Here is a 19,978-nt window from a genome sequence, read left to right as displayed (position 1 = left end):
CTTGCATTGCTTTAGTAACTCACATTTACGCGCCCAAATTAGTTCGTCATTGTTTTGTATAAAAACATTTTCTTTAGACCGATTACAATCTAAGGCAAATTACAAATAGACATTCCATGCAAAAAACACTGTTATTATTGGATTCACTACCACTTCACTCTGGGGCACCACCACATCACTCTGAGACATCACCACATCACTCAGGGACACCCCGACATCACTCAGGGACACCCCGACATCACTCAGGGACACCCCGACATCACTCAGGGACACCCCGACATCACTCAGGGACACCCCGACATCACTCAGGGACACCAGCGCATCACTCAGGGACACCAGCGCATCACTCAGGGACACCCCCACATCACTCAGGGACACCCCCACATCACTCAGGGACACCCCCACATCACTCAGAGACACCAGCACATCACTCGTTGACACCAGCACATCACTTGTTGACACCACAGCATCACTCAGACACCAGCACATCACTCAGGGACACCACGGCATCACTCAGAGACACCAGCCCATCACTCAGGGACACCACGGCATCACTCAGAGACACCAGCACATCACTCAGGGACACCCAGACATCACTCCGGGACTCCACCACATCACTCAGGTACACCCCCACATCACTCAGGTACACCCCCACATCACTCAGGGACACCCCCACATCACTCAGGGACACCCCCACATCACTCAGGGACACCCCCACATCACTCAGGGACACCCCCACATCACTCAGGGACACCCCCACATCACTCAGGGACACCCCCACATCACTCAGAGACACCCCCACATCACTCAGAGACACCCCCACATCACTCAGAGACACCAGCACATCACTCGTTGACACCAGCACATCACTCGTTGACACCAGCACATCACTCGTTGACACCAGCACATCACTCGTTGACACCAGCACATCACTCGTTGACACCAGCACATCACTCGTTGACACCAGCACATCACTCGTTGACACCAGCACATCACTCGTTGACACCAGCACATCACTCGTTGACACCAGCACATCACTCGTTGACACCAGCACATCACTCGTTGACACCAGCACATCACTCGTTGACACCAGCACATCACTCGTTGACACCAGCACATCACTCGTTGACACCAGCACATCACTCGTTGACACCAGCACATCACTCGTTGACACCACGGCATCACTCGTTGACACCACGGCATCACTCGTTGACACCACGGCATCACTCAGAGACACCAGCACATCACTCAGGGACACCAGGGCATCACTCAGAGACACCAGCACATCACTCGGGGACACCACAGCATCAGTCTTGTACACCACCACATCACTCTGGTACACCACCACATTACTCTGGTACACCACCACATTACTCTGGTACACCACCACATTACTCTGGTACACCACCACATTACTCTGGTACACCACCACATTACTCTGGTACACCACCACATTACTCTGGTACACCACCACATTACTCTGGTACACCACCACATTACTCTGGTACACCACCACATTACTCTGGTACACCACCACATTACTCTGGTACACCACCACATTACTCTGGTACACCACCACATCACTCATGGTCAACACCACACCACTCAGGGACACTACCAAATCACTCAGGTACACCACCACAACACTCAGGTACAACAACTCACAATATCACTCTCCCTCACTATCTCACTACCTCGCAAACTCACTCTCCCTCACTATCTCACTGCCACACTCTCTCTCTCTCACTGCCACACTCTCTCTCTCTCGCTGCCACACTCTCTCTCTCTCTCTCACTGCCACACTCTCTCTCACTGCCACACTCTCTCTCTCTCTCACTGCCACACTCTCTCTCTTACTGCCACACTCTCTCTCTCACTGCCACACACTCTCTCTCTCTTACTGCCACACTCTCTCTCTCTCACTGCCACACACTCGCTCTCTCACTCCCACACACACTCTCTCTCACTCCCACACACTCTCTCTCACTCCCACACACTGTCTCTCTCACTCCCACACACTCTCTCTCTCACTCCCACACACTCTCTCTCTCACTGCCACACTCTCTCTCTCACTGCCACACACTCTATATCACTGCCACACACTCTATATCACTGCCACACACTCTATATCACTGCCACACACTCTATATCACTGCCACACACTCTATATCACTGCCACACACTCTATATCGCTGCCACACATTCTATATCGCTGCCACACTCTCTCTCACTCTCTCTCTCACTCCCACACACTCTCTCTCTCACTGCCACACACTCTCTCTCTCACTGCCACACACTTTATCTCACTGCCACACACTCTCTCTCTCACTGCCACACACTTTATCTCACTGCCACACACTCTATATCACTGCCACACACTCTATATCACTGCCACACACCCTATATCACTGCCACACTCTCTCACTGCCACACTCTCTCATAACAAAACACAACAAAACATAGCATAGCATAACAAAACAAAGCATAGGATAGCAAAACATAACATAGCATAACAAAACATAGCATAGCAAAACACAACAACACCTAGCATAACAAAACATAGCATAGCATAACAAAACATAGCATAGCAGAACAAAACATATAATAGCATTGCAAAACATAGCATAGCATACCAAACACAACAAAACATAGCATAGCACAGCATAAAAAAATAGCATAGCAAAACAAAGCGTAGCATAATAAAACACAACAAAACATAGCATTACATAAGAAAACCTAGCATAGCATAACAAAGCATAGCATAGCAAAACATAGCAAAGCATAACAAAATATAGCATAGCATAACAAAACACAGCATAGCATAACAAAACACAGCATAGCATAACATAAAAAACACAGCATAGCGTAGCATAACAAATCAAAGCATAGAATAGCATAACCAAGCATAGCAAAACATAGCATAGCATAACAAAACATAGCATAGCATAACAAAACACAGCATAGCATAACAAATCAAAGCATAGGATAGCAAAACATAGCATAACAAAACAAAGCAAAGGATAGCAAAACAAAATATAGCATAACATAACAAAGCAAAACATAGCATAACACAACAAAACATAGCATAGCTTAACAAAACACAACAAAAAATAGCAAAACATATCATAGCATAACAAAACATAGCATAATAAAAAACACAAAAAACATAGCATAACAAAACAGCATAACAAAGCATAGCAAAACATAGCATAGCATAACAAAACATAGCATAGCATAACAAAACACAGCATAGCATAGCATAACAAATCAAAGCATAGGTAGCAAAACATAGCATAGCATAACCACACAACATAGGATAAGAAAACATAGCATAGCATACAGCATCACTCAGCTCCACCACAGCATCACTCGGGGGCACCCCAACATCACTATGCGCTACCACAGCATCACTGAACGCTACAGCATCACTCGTTCGCCATCACAACATCACTCAGCGCCACCACAACATCAATCTGTGCAACCATTCAACAATAACTGGTTCAAATATGTTCTCTCAATGTTTCAAGCTTTATTACAAATGTAACAAAAAGATGTTATTTCACTTCTGTTCTTGGATTTTATTTTCGTCACAATAAAATACACTGAACATAATCTTCACAAAAGTTATTTACAAATGTTTAAGCTATTGCCATTATAAATTACAATAACTTTTATTTAAGTATTAAATATTAAATAAAAATTAAAAGCCATTGTTATTTGTAATATCAATTCATGAAAGTCACGTAAATACAATACATATTGTATTACAAATGCTATAGGTGTCACATTTGCGAAAGTTATAACTATTGGCATTGTAAATGACAAAGCTATTTTGCTATTTTCAAAACCAACACATAAATAAAAAATGTGTCATTTACAATACCAATAGCTCAAACTTTCCTAATTCGAGACCTATTGCATTGCAAATGCTTGTTGCATCTATTAGTTATCCACCTCTACTGGAGTGAAGGCCATCTACTATTTCTGTACTGTCGGGTGCAAAGTCGATTTTAGATCCCTAGGCTTTAAAGGAAGGCAGAATGAAAATACTATCTCAATGCGCCCAGTGGGAATTAAATTGTATAGGCATGCAATGGTCGTCTTGAGCCCTTTCTACAGATATAAAATAAAAATGAGCTCAAGAAAAAAATGCTTTTATCACTATGAAGTTGTGCTTGGAACTAATGTAGATCTACCCCAAGATGTTTTAGATTTTCCATGTGAATACATTCTTCATCCTTCAAATGTGTTTTTTCCAAACCATTCAGCAAAACGTTCCCTAGAGAGGTCTGTCATTTCTTTGCTGGGACTACTGCTTAAAAAAAAACCAACATCAAAAACAGGACAATCTTTTTTGTTTCTTACGCCTGTTGCTAGAAGAAAGTTTTTCACTGAGCAAACGGACTGATTGTGGAATATTGGAAGCTGTTTTATAGAATGCTACATGCCTACTGTCCAGGAGTAATAGTCTATTTTGCACTAGGTAGTAAGTAACGAGTATGGATCTGATTCCTTTCCTGTTTTCCAAGATATGCAAGGTACTTTTACATAGAACAATTTATATTTTCTTGGAACCATTACTGATGATTTATGGGTGAAGTTGCTGATTCTCAAGTAGGTTAAGCAGCCTTCACAAATCAATTCAGGTACTGCTTGGTAATTAGTGCGTACTTGCTGTCATATGTCATGGCTGAAAACTTCATTCACCCTCCCTCATTAGTGAAAAAATCCAGTATCAGAAATCTCTAATCACCTGTGGGTTCACAGATGTCACTGCCTTCCTCTCCCATCTGATGTTTGTCTTCTCCAAAATGATGTCAAGATGGCATATTTCGACTGAGTTTTAATACCCTCTGATGTGAAATGCGACGTTTTGAATGGCAGTTACTGATAACGGGGAGATGCTGCTCGGAGAGTTTTTTTTAAACATGTACCAACTTAATAAAGCACTTGTGTTTCACCACGTTGCGCATAAATCTGGTTAAACCACCTGAAGGATTTTCTATGAAGCAGAATAATTGATTAACATAAGCATGGCTATTTTGGAAGACACCTCTTGGGCAATCATTGGTACAGGATAGTGACGTGTTTTTCAATATATGTCGCCTTGTGAGCATATATGGTTATAGATTTTAGTTCTGTCTTTATTGTCTCTGGCAGCAGGTTTTTCGAACTTTGATTTCTTGTTTGATTTGATTTCAGTTTTTTTGTCGTTCTTTTCACTTTAGGTTTCTCTCAGTTACCCTAAGTGATGCGTCTACAACAGCTCCTGCGTCAGGCAGGGGAGTTTAGGGAAACATTTAACTTTGCGGGCCGGGACATGGCACACTGGTTCCCAGGACATATGTCGAGGGGTAAGTGAGAGATGGCCTTTTGTACCATGTTAACAGCAAATATGTTGTATTGTACAGGAAAAAAAAATCAAGGTCCTCTGGTAGTGGGGGCTTTGAATGAGCCACCTGCATTAGTGTCATACATATGCGTGGAGGTCTTTGTCAGAGAGACACCTGAAAGTTATCCGCAAACAATGTCATAGACATTCAAGAGCATCCTCTAATTATCAGGGGAAACATATTTGATTCTGTTTGCATGACACCAGGGCAGCAGCAATTCCTCACTTTAAAACCACTACCTGTTCAGGTAAGACATGAAGGGCTTTTGCAAAAAAATGTCATGCTGAACTCGGTCCACCCATCTCCAGCCTGATTAAGCTTGTCCAAAACTATTACAGGAATCTTTTGAACATAGCCACCCTCCTTCCCCCATAAATCATGTAGTGAAAGACAGCAAAGCTGTTTGCTACATGGCGCACTGCTACATAAATAGTGAAAAGTGCACTGAGGCTGAAGGACACCCTGCTGAAAGTCTCCAATGCCTTCACAGTTTAGTGTCGTTAGTACATCTTAAATGACAAACTTCAAAATAAAATAATGGTAACATTCGACATGCAGTTGATCACCATAGATTGTTTTCAAACTACTCACAAATGTCAGCAAGGGGTCTAGTAAATCAGGTCGCAGATCATCATCATCTGCTCCTGAACACCCCAACAATTCCTGATGAGAGTTGCATCAAATTTGCCTCCTCCTTCCTTGGCAACATCAGATAACTTAGAAAACATTAATGTTTTCACATGAAGCTGTCAGTTTGAACTAGTTTTTCTTTGTTTCACAGTCCCTTAAATCACAAGGCCAACTCATAAAACAAACATTGACAAAGCCAATAGGTGCAGCTGTTTCAAGTTGTGTTGCGACCTTTTGTCTTTGCCAGCACTAGTTGCCAATGCCATTGGCTTCTGCCGGAAATCAAAATGGTTGCCAGTGCATCATGACGCATGTGCCTGCATGCCGACAATATTGGAATGCGATTCTTTACTTTAAGAAATAAAAATTCCATGATGGCTGCCATCATGGAATGGTAAATTAAAAATGGCAAAATGGCGATCAGTGCATGACTATATGTGCCCATGGATTTATTTATTTAATTTATTTATAGGTTTATATAGCGCTGGAATTGACTCCAGGAGGAGTATCTCTGCGCTTAATTCGCCTAATAGATAGAGAGAAATGCTCCCTGGATTTTAAAGGAGGAGCTACGTTTGAAACAAGAAAGTTTTCAGGAATTTCCTAAATGCCAGAGGGTTGGTGCAAAGCCTAAGGGTGGCGGGTAGAGTGTTCCAAAGAAGTGGGCCCAGGTAGGAAAGAGCCTTTTTCCGCCCAGTCTCGCCCTTCTAATTGGGGGGATTTGAAGTAGGAACTGATTGCTGGAGCGGAGAGCGCGTGTTGGATTGTAGGGAACAAACCTTTCCGCCAGATAAGTGGGCCCCAAGTTGTGCATGCCCTTGTGGATGATACAACAGGTTTTGAAATTGACTCGTTGTCGAATCGGTAACCAATGAAGCTGGTCCTGTAGGGGGCGAGAGGGAGATCTGGGGGGGGCATTCAAAACCAGCCTTGCGGCGGTGTTTTGAACCACCTGGAGCTTACTGAGTAAACTGTTGTTGGCAGATATAAGTAACCCGTTACAATAGTCCAGGCGACTGAGCACCAGGACCTGAACAAGGGTTTTCCTAGAGGAGTCTGGTAGTAATGGAAACACTCTTCTGAGTAGTCCAATTACGTGGAAATAGGATCAGGCTGTTTCGATATGTGTTCTTTTAGGGACAGGCCTTGATCCAGCCGTACACCCAGGTTCTTCGCTACCTGCTTAGGGCTGGCGACAGGGCCGAGGTCTAAAGGCCACCAGTCCTGGGTCCACAGCAGGGTGGCCTCACCAAAGAGCATTACCTCAGTTTTCCCTGTGTTGCACTGCAGGAAATTCGCGGCCATCCATTGAGATACAGCCCTCATACCCTCTGAAAAGGACTGTTTAACTGCCATAGTTAGTGTCTGGAAAGGGAAGTGAGTGTCATCAGCATATGACACAGGAATGAATCCATAAGATCTCATAAGGTCCGCAAGGGGTGCCACATATATGTTGAAAAGCGTGGGGCTCAAGCACGAACCCTGTGGCACCCCCTTGGTAACCTCCACAGGTGCAGAATGGAAGGAACCCATACTAACACTCTGTGTGCGGCCAGATAAAAAACTCCGCATCCAGGATAGTGCTGAATCCCCTACTCCCACCTCCATCAGGCGACTGAGCAAGATGTCGTGCGATATTGTGTCGAATGTTGCGGACAGGTCCAATAGCACCAGATTCATAGAGCTCCTTTTATCCTGCGACATTCTGATTGTGTCAGTCACAGAGAGGAGCGCTGATTCTGTGCTATAGTTGGGCCTGAAACCGGACTGGGAATAAGCCAAGCCTCCAGTTGACTCAATAAAGTTCGACAAATGAGTGTTGACGTGTTTTTCCGTTATCTTGCTCAAGTACGGGAGGAGAGATATGGGTCGGAAGTTAGATCACTCAGTCCAAGGGATGGTGGAGTTTTTACGGATGGGTCTCACCAGAGCCTTCTTCCACTCCCGTTGTACCTCACCTTCCGAAAGAGAGAGGTTAACCAAGGATTGGACCAAGGGACCGAGTGACTTGCCCAAAAATGTCTTAATTTGGCCGATTAGCGTCTCTATGTCGCTTAGACTGGCAGCTGGAAATGCCGTAAGCAAGATAGTCAGTGGCCTTGGAACTCTGTGGTGACACAAAAGGACAACATATAGGACTATTTGTCTTGATAATTTTATCGTAGATTACCTCTATTTTGTTAGTAAAAAATAGAGAGATGTCCTCAAATAATTGTTGAGAAGACAAGTCAAGACTCTCACAAGCCGTAGGTTTGGTGAAAGATTGAAGGATCCGGTACAGCACCTTGGAGGAGTTGCCTGCCTCAGTTAATTGAGCGGCTATATGGTTTTTCCGTGCCAGTCTAATGTTTTCATGATATATAGACAAGGCAATATGGTAGTCACGTTTGTCTTCCTCCAAGTGAGATTTCCTCCAGGCCTTTTCTAACTTTCTACAAGCCTGCTTGTAGGAGCGTAGTTGATCAGTGTACCAAACCTCTTGACAGGGTGCGGGACGCTGCCTACATAATTTCATGGGAGCTAAAGAGTCAACGCGGTGGGGATGGCAAGATTATACTTGGATAAGGCCAGCTCGATGTTATCTGAGGCTGTAATACGGGGCTCGACTAATGCCTCCTGGAAAGAGTCTGATGACACTTTGTACCACTGTCTGCGAAGGAAAGAAAGGGATGGGCACCGTTTACTGGGTTTGTCCATCCCAAGTATGGAAAATTCCATAACAAAATGGTCGGACCAGTTCACCTGCGTGGGAGGGCTACATACAATCTTGGAGGAAATAGAGAAGATCATGTCCAATGTATGGCCGGCAGAGTGAGTGGGACCCTTGTGTCGTATTAGTCCTAGTAGAGATAAATCGGCTGAAAAGGACAGGGTTTCAGGGTTGTCAGGTAGATCACCATGCACATTAAAATCCCCTAACAATAGGAAGTCGTTTCCGGATTTAAAGTGCAGGGCCAGTACTTCGACTAAGGAGATTGCAAAATTGGTGCTTGGGCCCGGTGGGCGGTAGACCAGCACCCCTGTCCAGCAGGCCTTTGAGGGGGTATTGATCCTAAAGACCATTACTTCCATACTGGCAGTGCTCCTTTGATCCAGTATGGAGACAGTAATCCCATTTTTATAAATAATGACAATACCTCCTCCAGTTTTAACAGGTCTCTAGCCTCACCATCTTAAATCCCTCTGGAATACCCAGGGTGATTGCAGGGACCGAGTGGGGTTTCTGCCAAGTTTCTGTCAGGAAGCACAGTTCAGGCTGAACAGTGGAAATGAGAACCCATACTTCAGTGAGACGTTTAGGCAGAGATCGAGTGTTACAAAACAGGTTCTTCCACCCGTCAAGCGGGTGTGTAACCTCCGTGAGAGACGCTGCAGGTTGACTTATACAGGAGGCCTGGCTGAAACCGACAATGTCAGCACGAGATCGGACCTTCTAGGCATGGCCAGGTTTCGGGGGCACAGCCCTGCAAGGTGGCTGTCTGCAAGCTTAGTAACTCCTGAATGGAATAGCTAACACGACAGTCTGTTTTACTGTCCCTAGCAGAAAGGACAGAATGGACAGAGTCCATGGCCCCTGGCCCCGTCCCGTCTAAGATTGCAATCTTAGACATTTTTTTCTGATACAAACAAGGCACTGAGTGACTGCTTCCATGTCTGGGCATGCATAGTCACTCACCAGTGGCCATATTGCCAATTTTAATCTACCGTAATAAGATGGCCAACTGCCATTTAACAAAGGTAAATTAAAAACAAGAAAAAGATGCTGGACCCACAAAAATAGAAGCAAGCAGCCTGAAATCACTTTGCCACTGCTGGGTCCTTATATAAAAGAAAAATGTGAAAAATAAATAAAACCAGCCAGTAGTCCAGGGAGAGGCAGAGAAGTAACGGACAAGCTTGGAGGAAGAGAAGAAGCACAAAATAGAGAACATGGCAGAGGGATATGAAGAGTAACGGCTGGATGAAGGATAGAACAAGGAAAAACATGCACTCCCATGAAAACAAATTAAATAAATAGTTCCTTTATGTGAGCAATTGAAGGATACAACTCATCCAGTCAAAAACTAGACTGAGGAGGAATGCCTTAGAATCAGGAGCATGGAACTTCGCTAGACAAGAAAGCCATCTAATCGTGATCAAGGGGCTGTCACAAGGCCCACTTTTTAGTGCTTACCTAGGCCCGAAAGATGTGTCGGCATTCATGGGAAGCTTCTCAATTTTTTGTTTTGACTTTAGCTTTTTATAATAGTAAATCAACACAATGCTTTGCATGATTTTACATCACAAGACTGCTGTGCTTATCTTTAGTAAGTAACTCCAAATGTATCGTATTTATTCAGTAGGTCTTTGATAACACCGAGCTGGAACTTACTGTAGAGAGGAGCTAAAAATAAAAGCAGCCACACGTTTCCAGTGAAATTGACATTTTTATCAGTGGTTTCATATAAAAATTTGCACTTTCAGACACTGGTACTTGTATTGTTGATAAATGTTTGAAGAGCAACCTAAGAGACTGGTTAGAATGAAAATCCAAATGGAGAAGTGTGGCTCACTGGGTAGAGCAGGCAGACCCTGAAGCAGAGGTCAGACCCGGGACCAGGGTTCAATTCCCGACGCGGCAGGGTCTTGAGCTCAAATGTCCACGGACTCGACAATTCTCGCTTCGGTGCCTGACCTAATCATGGGTTCACACTCTGCAACTCTGGGCATTAAGCTTGCTTAATCTCCACAACGGCCCCCCCGCGGCGGGATGCCTGGCTTTCACCTTGGGGATCCCCGTTAGGGGCTATCTCACAGGGAAAAGCCAGGACGGGTTCCCAAGGCAAGCGCCGAGATGCCTCCGGGTAGTCGAGCGCTATATAAGAACCTACAAAAAAAAAAAAAAAAAAAAATGTGTTTTCAGTAATGCACGCACTTCTAATTATAGCTTAGTGTGAATAAAGAAACAAATTAGATTTCATAGCCACTGCTGCATGTATTGTCAGTATGAGACATAATTAGATAGATATGTTACTTATGTTGTATTTAATGGGACTATAAAATAATGCTTCTTGATTGTGCTGTAGTGCAAGAATTGAGTTCCAAGTTAGTGGTTTTATAAATGTTGGCACTATAAATGTAAATAGTATAAAATAGGAAGATCAATAGCAGCTACATGGGCTGAAAGACTAGCAGACTGAACTACCATTTGGCAGATGTCCCAACTGTTTAGCAGACAAGGAGGCTGATTGAGTGGCAGACTGACTAAATGCCTAGCAGACGGGCTGCCTGACATAGCAGTCTTACTTGCTGGCGAATGTGCAGGCTGCCTTACGAATGTGCAGGCTGCCTTACTGCCTGGCGGACGTGTAGAATGTGGGTAAATCAGGACTCTAAGACTGTGTTTTTCAACACTCCTGAGGAGACCTGGGCTTGGCTCTCTGCAGTGCGGCCCCTAATAGTGAGTCGCCCACCGAGTTTGCACCCTAACACTTCACCTACTTACAAAGTCCCGGACCAGCGGGGGCACTGGAGAAGTGGCACCGGAAGCGATTGCGCCAGACACCTAACGGATGGGTTGCTGCAGAGATCTCCTCTGACTCCAAAAGGAACCCAGGACACAGCCCATGACCACAGGTCCAGCAGACCCACCAAGTGGGGAAAGACCGAGAGATGACCAGGACTGTATCTGCAGTGTTGCCAGATAAGGTTTCTCGAGAGTGGGTGATGGGTGTTTCGCCTACACCATCTAGATCCATCACCCCCTAGTTAGGTCTCTGTTCAAGTTGGGATTGGGCAGCAGAAGCTTCTACTGGGTGGTAAGTATAGGGTGAGGGATTTTGGGGGTATGGGGCTGTTTTTCTGTTGCATTTAGCTAATGTATTTTATTGTTTGGTTGCTTGATGAAACTATGTGCATCACCCAATCCGCTCTTGCCACTATGTGTGACTCCTAGATGTTGCAGGAACCGTCCCTCTGGAGACTGGCCTAGTAATGGATGGGTGACACCCCATGAGGATATCTGTTAAGCCACTACACACTAACAGTATGGGGACATATTCAGTAATGACCTATCATGTTAGTGGCTTGCTGGACCTGGTCAAGAGGGGGAGCGAATTACAGTTTGCACAAAGAAACAATCCCCAAATCCTGCTGCTCCAAGAAACCCACTTGCACTGACACAACTTCCAATTCCTATCCCGCAAGAGTTACAATAGAGTGTTCTACGCATGTTACACTGGGCTCCCGGGGTGTGGCCATCCTCCTACATAGGACTCTGCCCTTGGCCGATACATAATCTTGAGGGGCTCCATAGAGGGAACCCTTACAATGTAATCAGTAGTGTATTCGTCCCACCTGTCACACACCAATCCACCTTGGTGACCCTTAGGGGACTGATTGCGGCTCTGCCCCTGGGGTGACTATTGTGGGGGGGCTCAAAATCAGGGTACTGTGTGAAAGGGATGGACCATGAGAAAAGGAGCATCATCATGGAACTAGAAACTTCAATACTGTCGCGTGAATGGGATGGCCTAGGTGGGCTGACAGACTTGACACGAAGCAGCCTTGCGCCAATTGTGCCTTGAGGAAGCTTGCAGGTGCTACATGGCTTCCAAAAGGAGGGTTTACGAATGGGGGAACAATTCCAGTAAGCTGTTGCACTGGTTAGCCACGAAAGATACGGGGACGAGAGTGGTGCCTGTGATCACGGATGAGGCGAGGCAGGCATGGAGGACATTCAGGGGACATTTGCAGTATTCGCTCGATACTATGAAGCGCTTTATGCAGCTCAGGCGTGCCAAAAATGCAAATCATAGGCCTCCCTGGTCGCTGACCTCCCGATGTATAACTTGACTGAAGCAGACAGAACGACCCTAGAGCAGACAATGACAATCTAGGAAGTGGGTGTAGCCTTGACAGGCCTAAACTCCGGTAAGACAATGGGACAGGACGGCTGCCTGGTGTAATACTACCGAAAGCTCCAAACGGACATCCTTCCACTCCTCCTGAACATGCTTATCAAAGTGAGTACCAGTGGCTCCTTGTTCCCAGATGTGGACTTAGCAACGCAGGTTGTCATACCCAAACTGGGCCGCCCTCAGGCCCGTTGTGCATCATAGCAACCCATCTCCCTCATCAACACGGAGGTCAAGACGTATGCATAACTCCTGGCCAACCACTTGCTGCGTTTTGTACCCCTGCTGGATGACCCCGACTAATGAGCCTTCATACCACGTCACAGCACCTGACACTAAATTAGAGGAGGTGCTAGAGAATAACCCACAGAAAGGACGCCTGCTCATGAGCCACCTGCGACGAGGGAGGAGCTCACAGATTCATATAACTCTGGTGTCAAGCTCATCTATACATGTTGGAGCACCTGAAGGAGAAATGGGAGAGGCGTGTGGGAACAGTGGATGTAGCAGACTGTTGCGACGCCTGTATGACCCCCATGCCTTAGCGATATCTGCGTGGCTCTGGCTGGTGCAATTAAAATTCCTGCCTCAGGCATACCTCACACCCTTCTGGTTATAGGAGGCAAGTAACCATACCGCCCCTGCATGCAATAGGTACCAAAACCCACTCAGGGACATTTACCATATGGCGTGGTCGTGCCCGGTTATACAATCGTACTGGGACACCATCATGAGGGCCTTATCCGCTGTAGTGGAGACACACATTGAGGCACCCCCCAAGATTGCACCGCTGGGCATATTGGAGGATATGGGAGGGCTCAGTGGTGAAAGGACTGTGGTGGGTATAGGCACTGTAGTGGCCAAAATACCTTACCGGGCAATGGAGCTTGCAGGCTACTTCTTCTTTAACAGCGTGGACTAATCGCATGGACCGGTGCACCAAAATGGAGGAAACAATATGCATGGGTAGGGGATGTCCTTGTAAATACGAGACCGCTTGGAGGAAATGGTTGACACACTATGGTCTGGATAGTTGAGAGTGGAGCTGATTGACTTCGAGGGTCAGATACTGGATGGAGGCGCGAGGGATGGGGGGAGGGGCAGGCACATTACCCAGGATATATGCCAAAGAAGAACATCTGTATTTTCTTTAATCGTTGTTGATATGGCCCCCAGCCCTCAACCCCCCTTCACCAACACTATTGTAGACCTCATTGCACCCCAGGCTCTTGCATCCACTGACTAAATCCTACTCTGAGACCTCAATCTGGACAATCCCAGTGAACAGAACACTGCCTCCCTTCTGGAGAACGTCACCAACATTAGACACAAGCAGCTAGTTACTGCACCAACCCACACAGCTGGACACACACTCGACCCAGTCTTCTCCGCCAGTGGTAACATCATCTATAGACACACCACCGAACTCTCCTGGACCGGCCATCACTGCGTGCATCTCGCCTTCGCCACACCCACAGTACACCACCTCCATCAAGGCCACCAAAGGACTTCTCGTCAACTCCCTCAGCACAACCACTCCGCCAATGCCTATGGATGCCTACACTGTAGCACGCAACCTCCACCGATGGATCTCCTACTGCGCCAACACCCTGGCACCCCTCAAGAAAAGACCAGGCAAACAACACTCCAAGAAGGCCAGCTGGTTTATTCCCGCCCTCCATGAGTCCAGACACACCTGCAGATGTACTGGCTGCTAGAAGTACACCGGACACGGCTCCCGCTCGAGTTAGGACACAGAACCTCTTGCAGGTCCATGTGCTTTCCAAATTGAAATATCCCTGACTCGGGACTTTGCACATTGTGGACCAGGTATTCGACGCACGTACAGAAATCATTCCAAGATACCACTGTCCTCTTCATTACAACCGTTTCATGTATTACCGGCCTAATCTGTGATGCTGTCCTAGTGAGAGTCAAATATACCACCTAGTGCACTTGAGAATTGTTTATCTTTATTTTCTTTTACAACGTGTTTGCTCCATGATAATTCACATAGAAGAATTATGTTCTTTCCCTTGGCCTATAGTACGTCACAGATCTTCTTGTATGCATGTGGTCTAACCATACTCTGCTTTCCTCAGAAATCCAATATTTTTTCCTTGTAGCAGTATATGATAAACATTGGAGGAAACCCTTCTTACATGAAGGTTATCTTGAAATATGATGTTTCTTTGACATTTGTTGAATATCTTGATAATCTAATAAAACGTTTCAAATTAAATAATTAAATAATTTAGTACCACACCTCTTCTCTGATCCTCCAAGGATTTCATCCCCCTATCATTCAAATTTCCTTTCTTTTACTTCATCTTTCTGCTATATTCTTACTTTCTTCATCCCTCTTTTCTGCCTTTTTTAGTATTCCATTTTTCCATTCATCTCATCCACACCTTATTTCATTCTTTCCTTCTTTACACTCCCTATGCTTAAGTCACAAACATATCCTAGACCAGTGACCAAGCAGAGGGCAGTGCGATAGGCCATTCTCTTTAAAATACATTACTGCCATTGAAATTAATGTGACTGTTGTCACTATCTGCAATTAATTAGAGACCGTTTCTGGTTCAAATCCTGATTGGGGTGTCTCCTTCTTTCATCCTTGCAAGGTCGATAAAATGTTCATAATTTATGTGGCTTTAACGACTGTGATACCTATCATGAGTATTTCAAATGTGACATCTGCGCCATGCAGACATCCCCTATGCCATTACATTTTTTAATCCCGGCTTCTTTATTTGCTTACATATGGTTTGTTAAAACACCCTTCCTGCTGTTTTTATGAGCCACATGTTTTTAAATCCGAGCACAGTTTTCAAGATAAAATGTGGCTTGTTGACAACATAGAAGCCTAGTTTGACTCGATCAAGCCCACCCTCAAGGCTGCCTGGTGCATCCATCACTAGCACGCAGAAGGAAGACATTCTTTGTGAATAGGATGGAGAATGAACAGAAGAACAACTATCTAGACTTAATCTGGTTGGTCTGCAAACCTTTTCATTTGTGCTACAGACTTCTCTCAACTCACTTGGCTGATTTCACCATTTCCAGGTCCTCGGAGTTGACAAACTTTTCTTGCATGCCGCCTCTGTTTAGGAACATCAATGCTAGAGGGAGACAAAAAGAGTACAGTGCCCCACTTTGGCCACAGTAAATGTCTGCATTTGGCTCCGTATATATTGTGTAGCAGAGGTTCCTGCCTGGGGCTTGTGGTGTCATGCAACTCCACCAGAAACATTCTTTGCCCTCCATCAGGGAGGAGCAGTTTTTCCTAATGCCTTCCTCTTCATCGACTTCAGTCTCCAACCTGACAGGTCATCTACTTGCTGCCTGTCCAGTTGCTGTTTTGCCTTTCTGGAGGAGCCAAGCCTACTCTGTCTTTGAAAAGATTGATGTAAGGATCAAAATCTCACATTCGAATACATTTTGATGAGGTGGTTGTGTTAAGGAAAGTCATGGCTGCAGTATATCAGGATTTTTCATAAAAGGCTACCTCCTTGCAGCAAGAAACGTCTACGCTTTTAAATAACAAAATTCTACACATTTAGTATTAAATCTGTTTTATTGAAAAGATACAAAAACAGAGAATACAAATAACATGGCCTACAACCCAGCGGGCCGGCCAAAAAAAGGCGCAGTTTATGCAAGCAAATCAATGACAATAACAGAGTTTCAAGTGTTAAACACAGCAAGCCGCCTACAACCCATCAGGGCCGGCCGCGTAGTAACAAAAAATGGAGCGCCAAGACGCTACACTCTAATCCTTGCGGTGATTGAAAGATCAGGAGGCCACAGATCGCCGCACCTCCCATAGAAACGACCACCCCCCAGATCAACCCACAGTGTTTAATCTGTATATTGTTGACAAATGATTGCACCAGCAAATATGGCACCAGTCCTCAAGGCCTTAGCCGTGTACTGCATCGGGAGCCAAGCAGCCAGAAAGCTGTCCAGAACATCAGCCGAGCTATACTCAAGAAGAAAGTCGATGCCTATGTGAGGGCCACAGCCTGGGCGAACAAAGACACAAAAAGGAAAAAAGAAAACCAGAACCCCACCCATCCCCCCCAAACCCAACACCCCTCCGGCCCAACCATCCCCCACCCCGTTCTAGGTCCAACCCCCATGGGAGAATGACAGGCTACCAATGAACAATTCTAAACATTTACTATTTTTTTTAGGTCTTGCAGACCTGCGTGGCAGCACGCATGCGCTGCTCGCTCTGCGAGGCTTCTTGTAATCTGGACATTTCAGAAGTGGAGTTCAAGCCCCACCCTTTCTTTCCATTGGCTTGCGTCATCGTTCATGCTAAACGGTGGCTTTTCATTGTAAAGGAGACTTCTTAGTACCTCCTTGTTACCGTCCTGTCTCCTTTTGGCCTCGCCCACCCAGACTAGATCTTTTGCTCGCGGCGTTACACTGTGTCTTTTAGTTAGCTGCTAACCACTTTTTTCTTGCGTTAGTGCAATGACAATGCCTTGCAGAGGAGCCCTCCGTTGTGCGCTCTTATGTAATGTCGGCCGTGTTACTTTGTGTTGTATGCTTTTACGTAATGCCAGCCAGGGAATACTTATTTATTTATTTTTGTTAACAAGCGCGACGACCACGTTACTTTGTTTACCTGCGGACACCGCGCTGCTTCTATGGCCTCTCACATATTCATCACATGCGCTCTTAAAATATTATTGTAGCATCTTTTTTTTGTTTTTTTGGAGGTCTGCAACTATGAAATGTCTAATTCATTCAATTAATTTTAGATAGCGCGGATATTTCCCAAAGACGCTAGAGCGCTTTACAACCGAGATAGATCATTCCATAAGGTGAAACCTTACACCATCATGGCGCAGACATTGGGGTACAGTATTAGTTGCATCACTCCTAAGAATCCACTGAAAGGCGAGGCAGAGGGAACAATGGGACCTTTTCCTTTTCTCATGGTGGTTTTTACACGTAGGTGGGGCGGCAAGTTGCTAGTGTCGAGATATGGGCAGCCATCAGGTGTGGGAGGGGTGAGACTACTGTGACAACACTGCCAGTAGGGGTTCTACTGAGACACTGATGACGTAGGCCCCATGTCAAAGGTCACAGAAAGAACAAAGGTCACCTCACGTGCACAAGAAGGGAGGGCGGGTCCTGAGTTTAATATTAAAAAGACATGCCACATTCTCAGTCTGAAGAGAAGAGTTCAGTGAATAAATCTGCTCCCCGTGAAAAAATACTCCTGGGGCAAGGTATCGGGCATTCGACCCTCACCTGTTCCTGCCCATTACGTGAAAACCCAGCAAACATTGGCTTCATCCCTGCCACGGTCAATAGAAGAACGGGTTTCTATGCCAGCAGTGGGGGGCCCTTCGGAGTGGGGAACACGAGGGGGTGTCATGGCCTCGCACTCTTACGGGACTGTCCATGAAGTCCCAGTTGGCTAAGGTTACCAGGTGTCTTTATTGTAAGGTCGGGCCCTCGGCCCTCATGCTAGTAATGACTGGACCACAGGACACACTGGATACAGGGTACAACTGGCCACGAGCACGTGCGCTCAGCCACTTTTATTATAGCTGTGTCACCTGACCAGTGACATCAGTGGTGGGTGGGTGTTTAGTGTAATTAGTGTAATTACATCCTTAGCACTAGAATGCTAACTGTGACTCTGGGTCCTTACATCCCTCCCAAAATTGGTGAAAATCAAACCAAACAGAAAATGTCCAAAACCCTGTGGGGAAAAGAAAGACACCAAAGTATGACATTGGACTCATGATTTCAAACGAGTCTCTTTGGCAGCTTGCAAACCGCAGGCAGTGTAGTTCCTGCATCCAGGACTAACAGTTCTCTGTGTTACGGCTCGTAGTTCGGCGGGTTCATTCTTTATCTGTGCCGTCTGGACTTTGTTATTAGCCCTGCCTTTGCTTCGCTCACTTAGTGATGATGAGTAGTTGGAGAGAGATGGATGATATAGGTGTTGACTGTCTTCTTGCTTCTTTTCTCCATTCTAGATTGGTGATGTGTCCGGGCAGGCTACAATGTTGTCTCTCGGCGGGTGAAGAGAATAGGTGCAAACATCCCTCTCACTAGGATGCCACTCTCGCCGGTGTTCTTCTCTCACCAGATGTCCGGGAGGACCTCTTTGCCAGGTTTCCACTGGACTGGTGTTTTCGGTCGTGTTGCTCTACCATAGCCTTGGGGCCGTGAGCAGGGCGCTCCACGAGCCTCACCGTTGTGTCCTGGTTCCACCTGAAGGTTGAGTTGTCGACTCTTTTTCCTTGCTCGCGAGGCTTTCATCCTCGTGGATCCTGCAGACACGCAACTGAGAATCTGTCTCCCGTGCCGGACTTGCTGCCACCAGAGTCCCTTGAGGCCTCTGCTTCCTGGATTGCCACGGGCTGGTGTGAGGTGGTCAGTTCCTCAGCTTCCGGAGGCCTGAGCAGTCTCGCCATCTAATCTTCCGCTTAACCCCAGAGGTAGATGTCGCCAACAGTCTAGCTTGCTCTCTTCTGCTATCTCCATGTGGATGGATGGCTCGTAGGTAGCTGTCTTTGATCTGCGCTGCCGGTGCTCTTGCCAGGCCTTGTCTTCCAATGCACTCAGATGTTCCAGTGCCTGTCACCTTCCTTCTTTTTGCAGGGGCGGCTTCTTCTTGCAGTGGCGGTGTGCCACTCTGATTTCTCCTTCCTTCTTTCTCAGTGGCGGTGGCCACTCTGATCTTTCTTCCTTCTTTTTGAAATGGCAGTGTGCCACTCTGATTTCTCCTTCCTTATTTGCTCAGTGGCGGTGGCCACTTTGATCTTTCTTCCTTCTTCTTCTTCTTGCGACGTACCCTGGCCCAATCTTCTTCATCTTCTCTGGCCAGGCTTCCCCGTGCAGCGCGCGCACTCCGCACGTGTCTTCCTAGTCGTGTCCTAGTCCTAGGACACTGTCATCTTGTCACTCAACTCCCAGGGTTAGCGTCGCAACCTTCACTCTTTCGATCGCCTCCTTTAATTTGTGAAGTTGAAGTTCGTTGGTCCATGTCCGCGGACCGCGCCTTGGCTGAACTTCTTGGACCTC

General features: G+C 46.0%; 1 protein-coding gene across 4 annotated transcripts in view; it reads left to right on the top strand.

The window, feature by feature from the left end:
• MTG1 (mitochondrial ribosome associated GTPase 1) overlaps positions 1-19,978 on the top strand; it is a 195,853-nt gene that overhangs the window by 10,101 nt on the left and 165,774 nt on the right. For all 4 annotated transcript variants that reach the window (XM_086921847.1, XM_086921848.1, XM_086921849.1 and 1 more), the window contains exon 2: positions 5,229-5,354. In XM_086921847.1, coding sequence (XP_086777973.1) covers positions 5,252-5,354 — 103 coding nt within the window. In that variant the 5' untranslated portion in view covers positions 5,229-5,251. The remainder of the gene's footprint in view (positions 1-5,228; positions 5,355-19,978) is intronic.

The sequence above is a fragment of the Lissotriton vulgaris genome, chromosome 5 (genome assembly GCF_964263255.1).
Source record: "Lissotriton vulgaris chromosome 5, aLisVul1.2, whole genome shotgun sequence".
In the NCBI taxonomy this organism is placed as follows: Eukaryota; Metazoa; Chordata; class Amphibia; order Caudata; family Salamandridae; genus Lissotriton; species Lissotriton vulgaris.
This window is presented reverse-complemented; position numbering and strand designations above follow the sequence as displayed.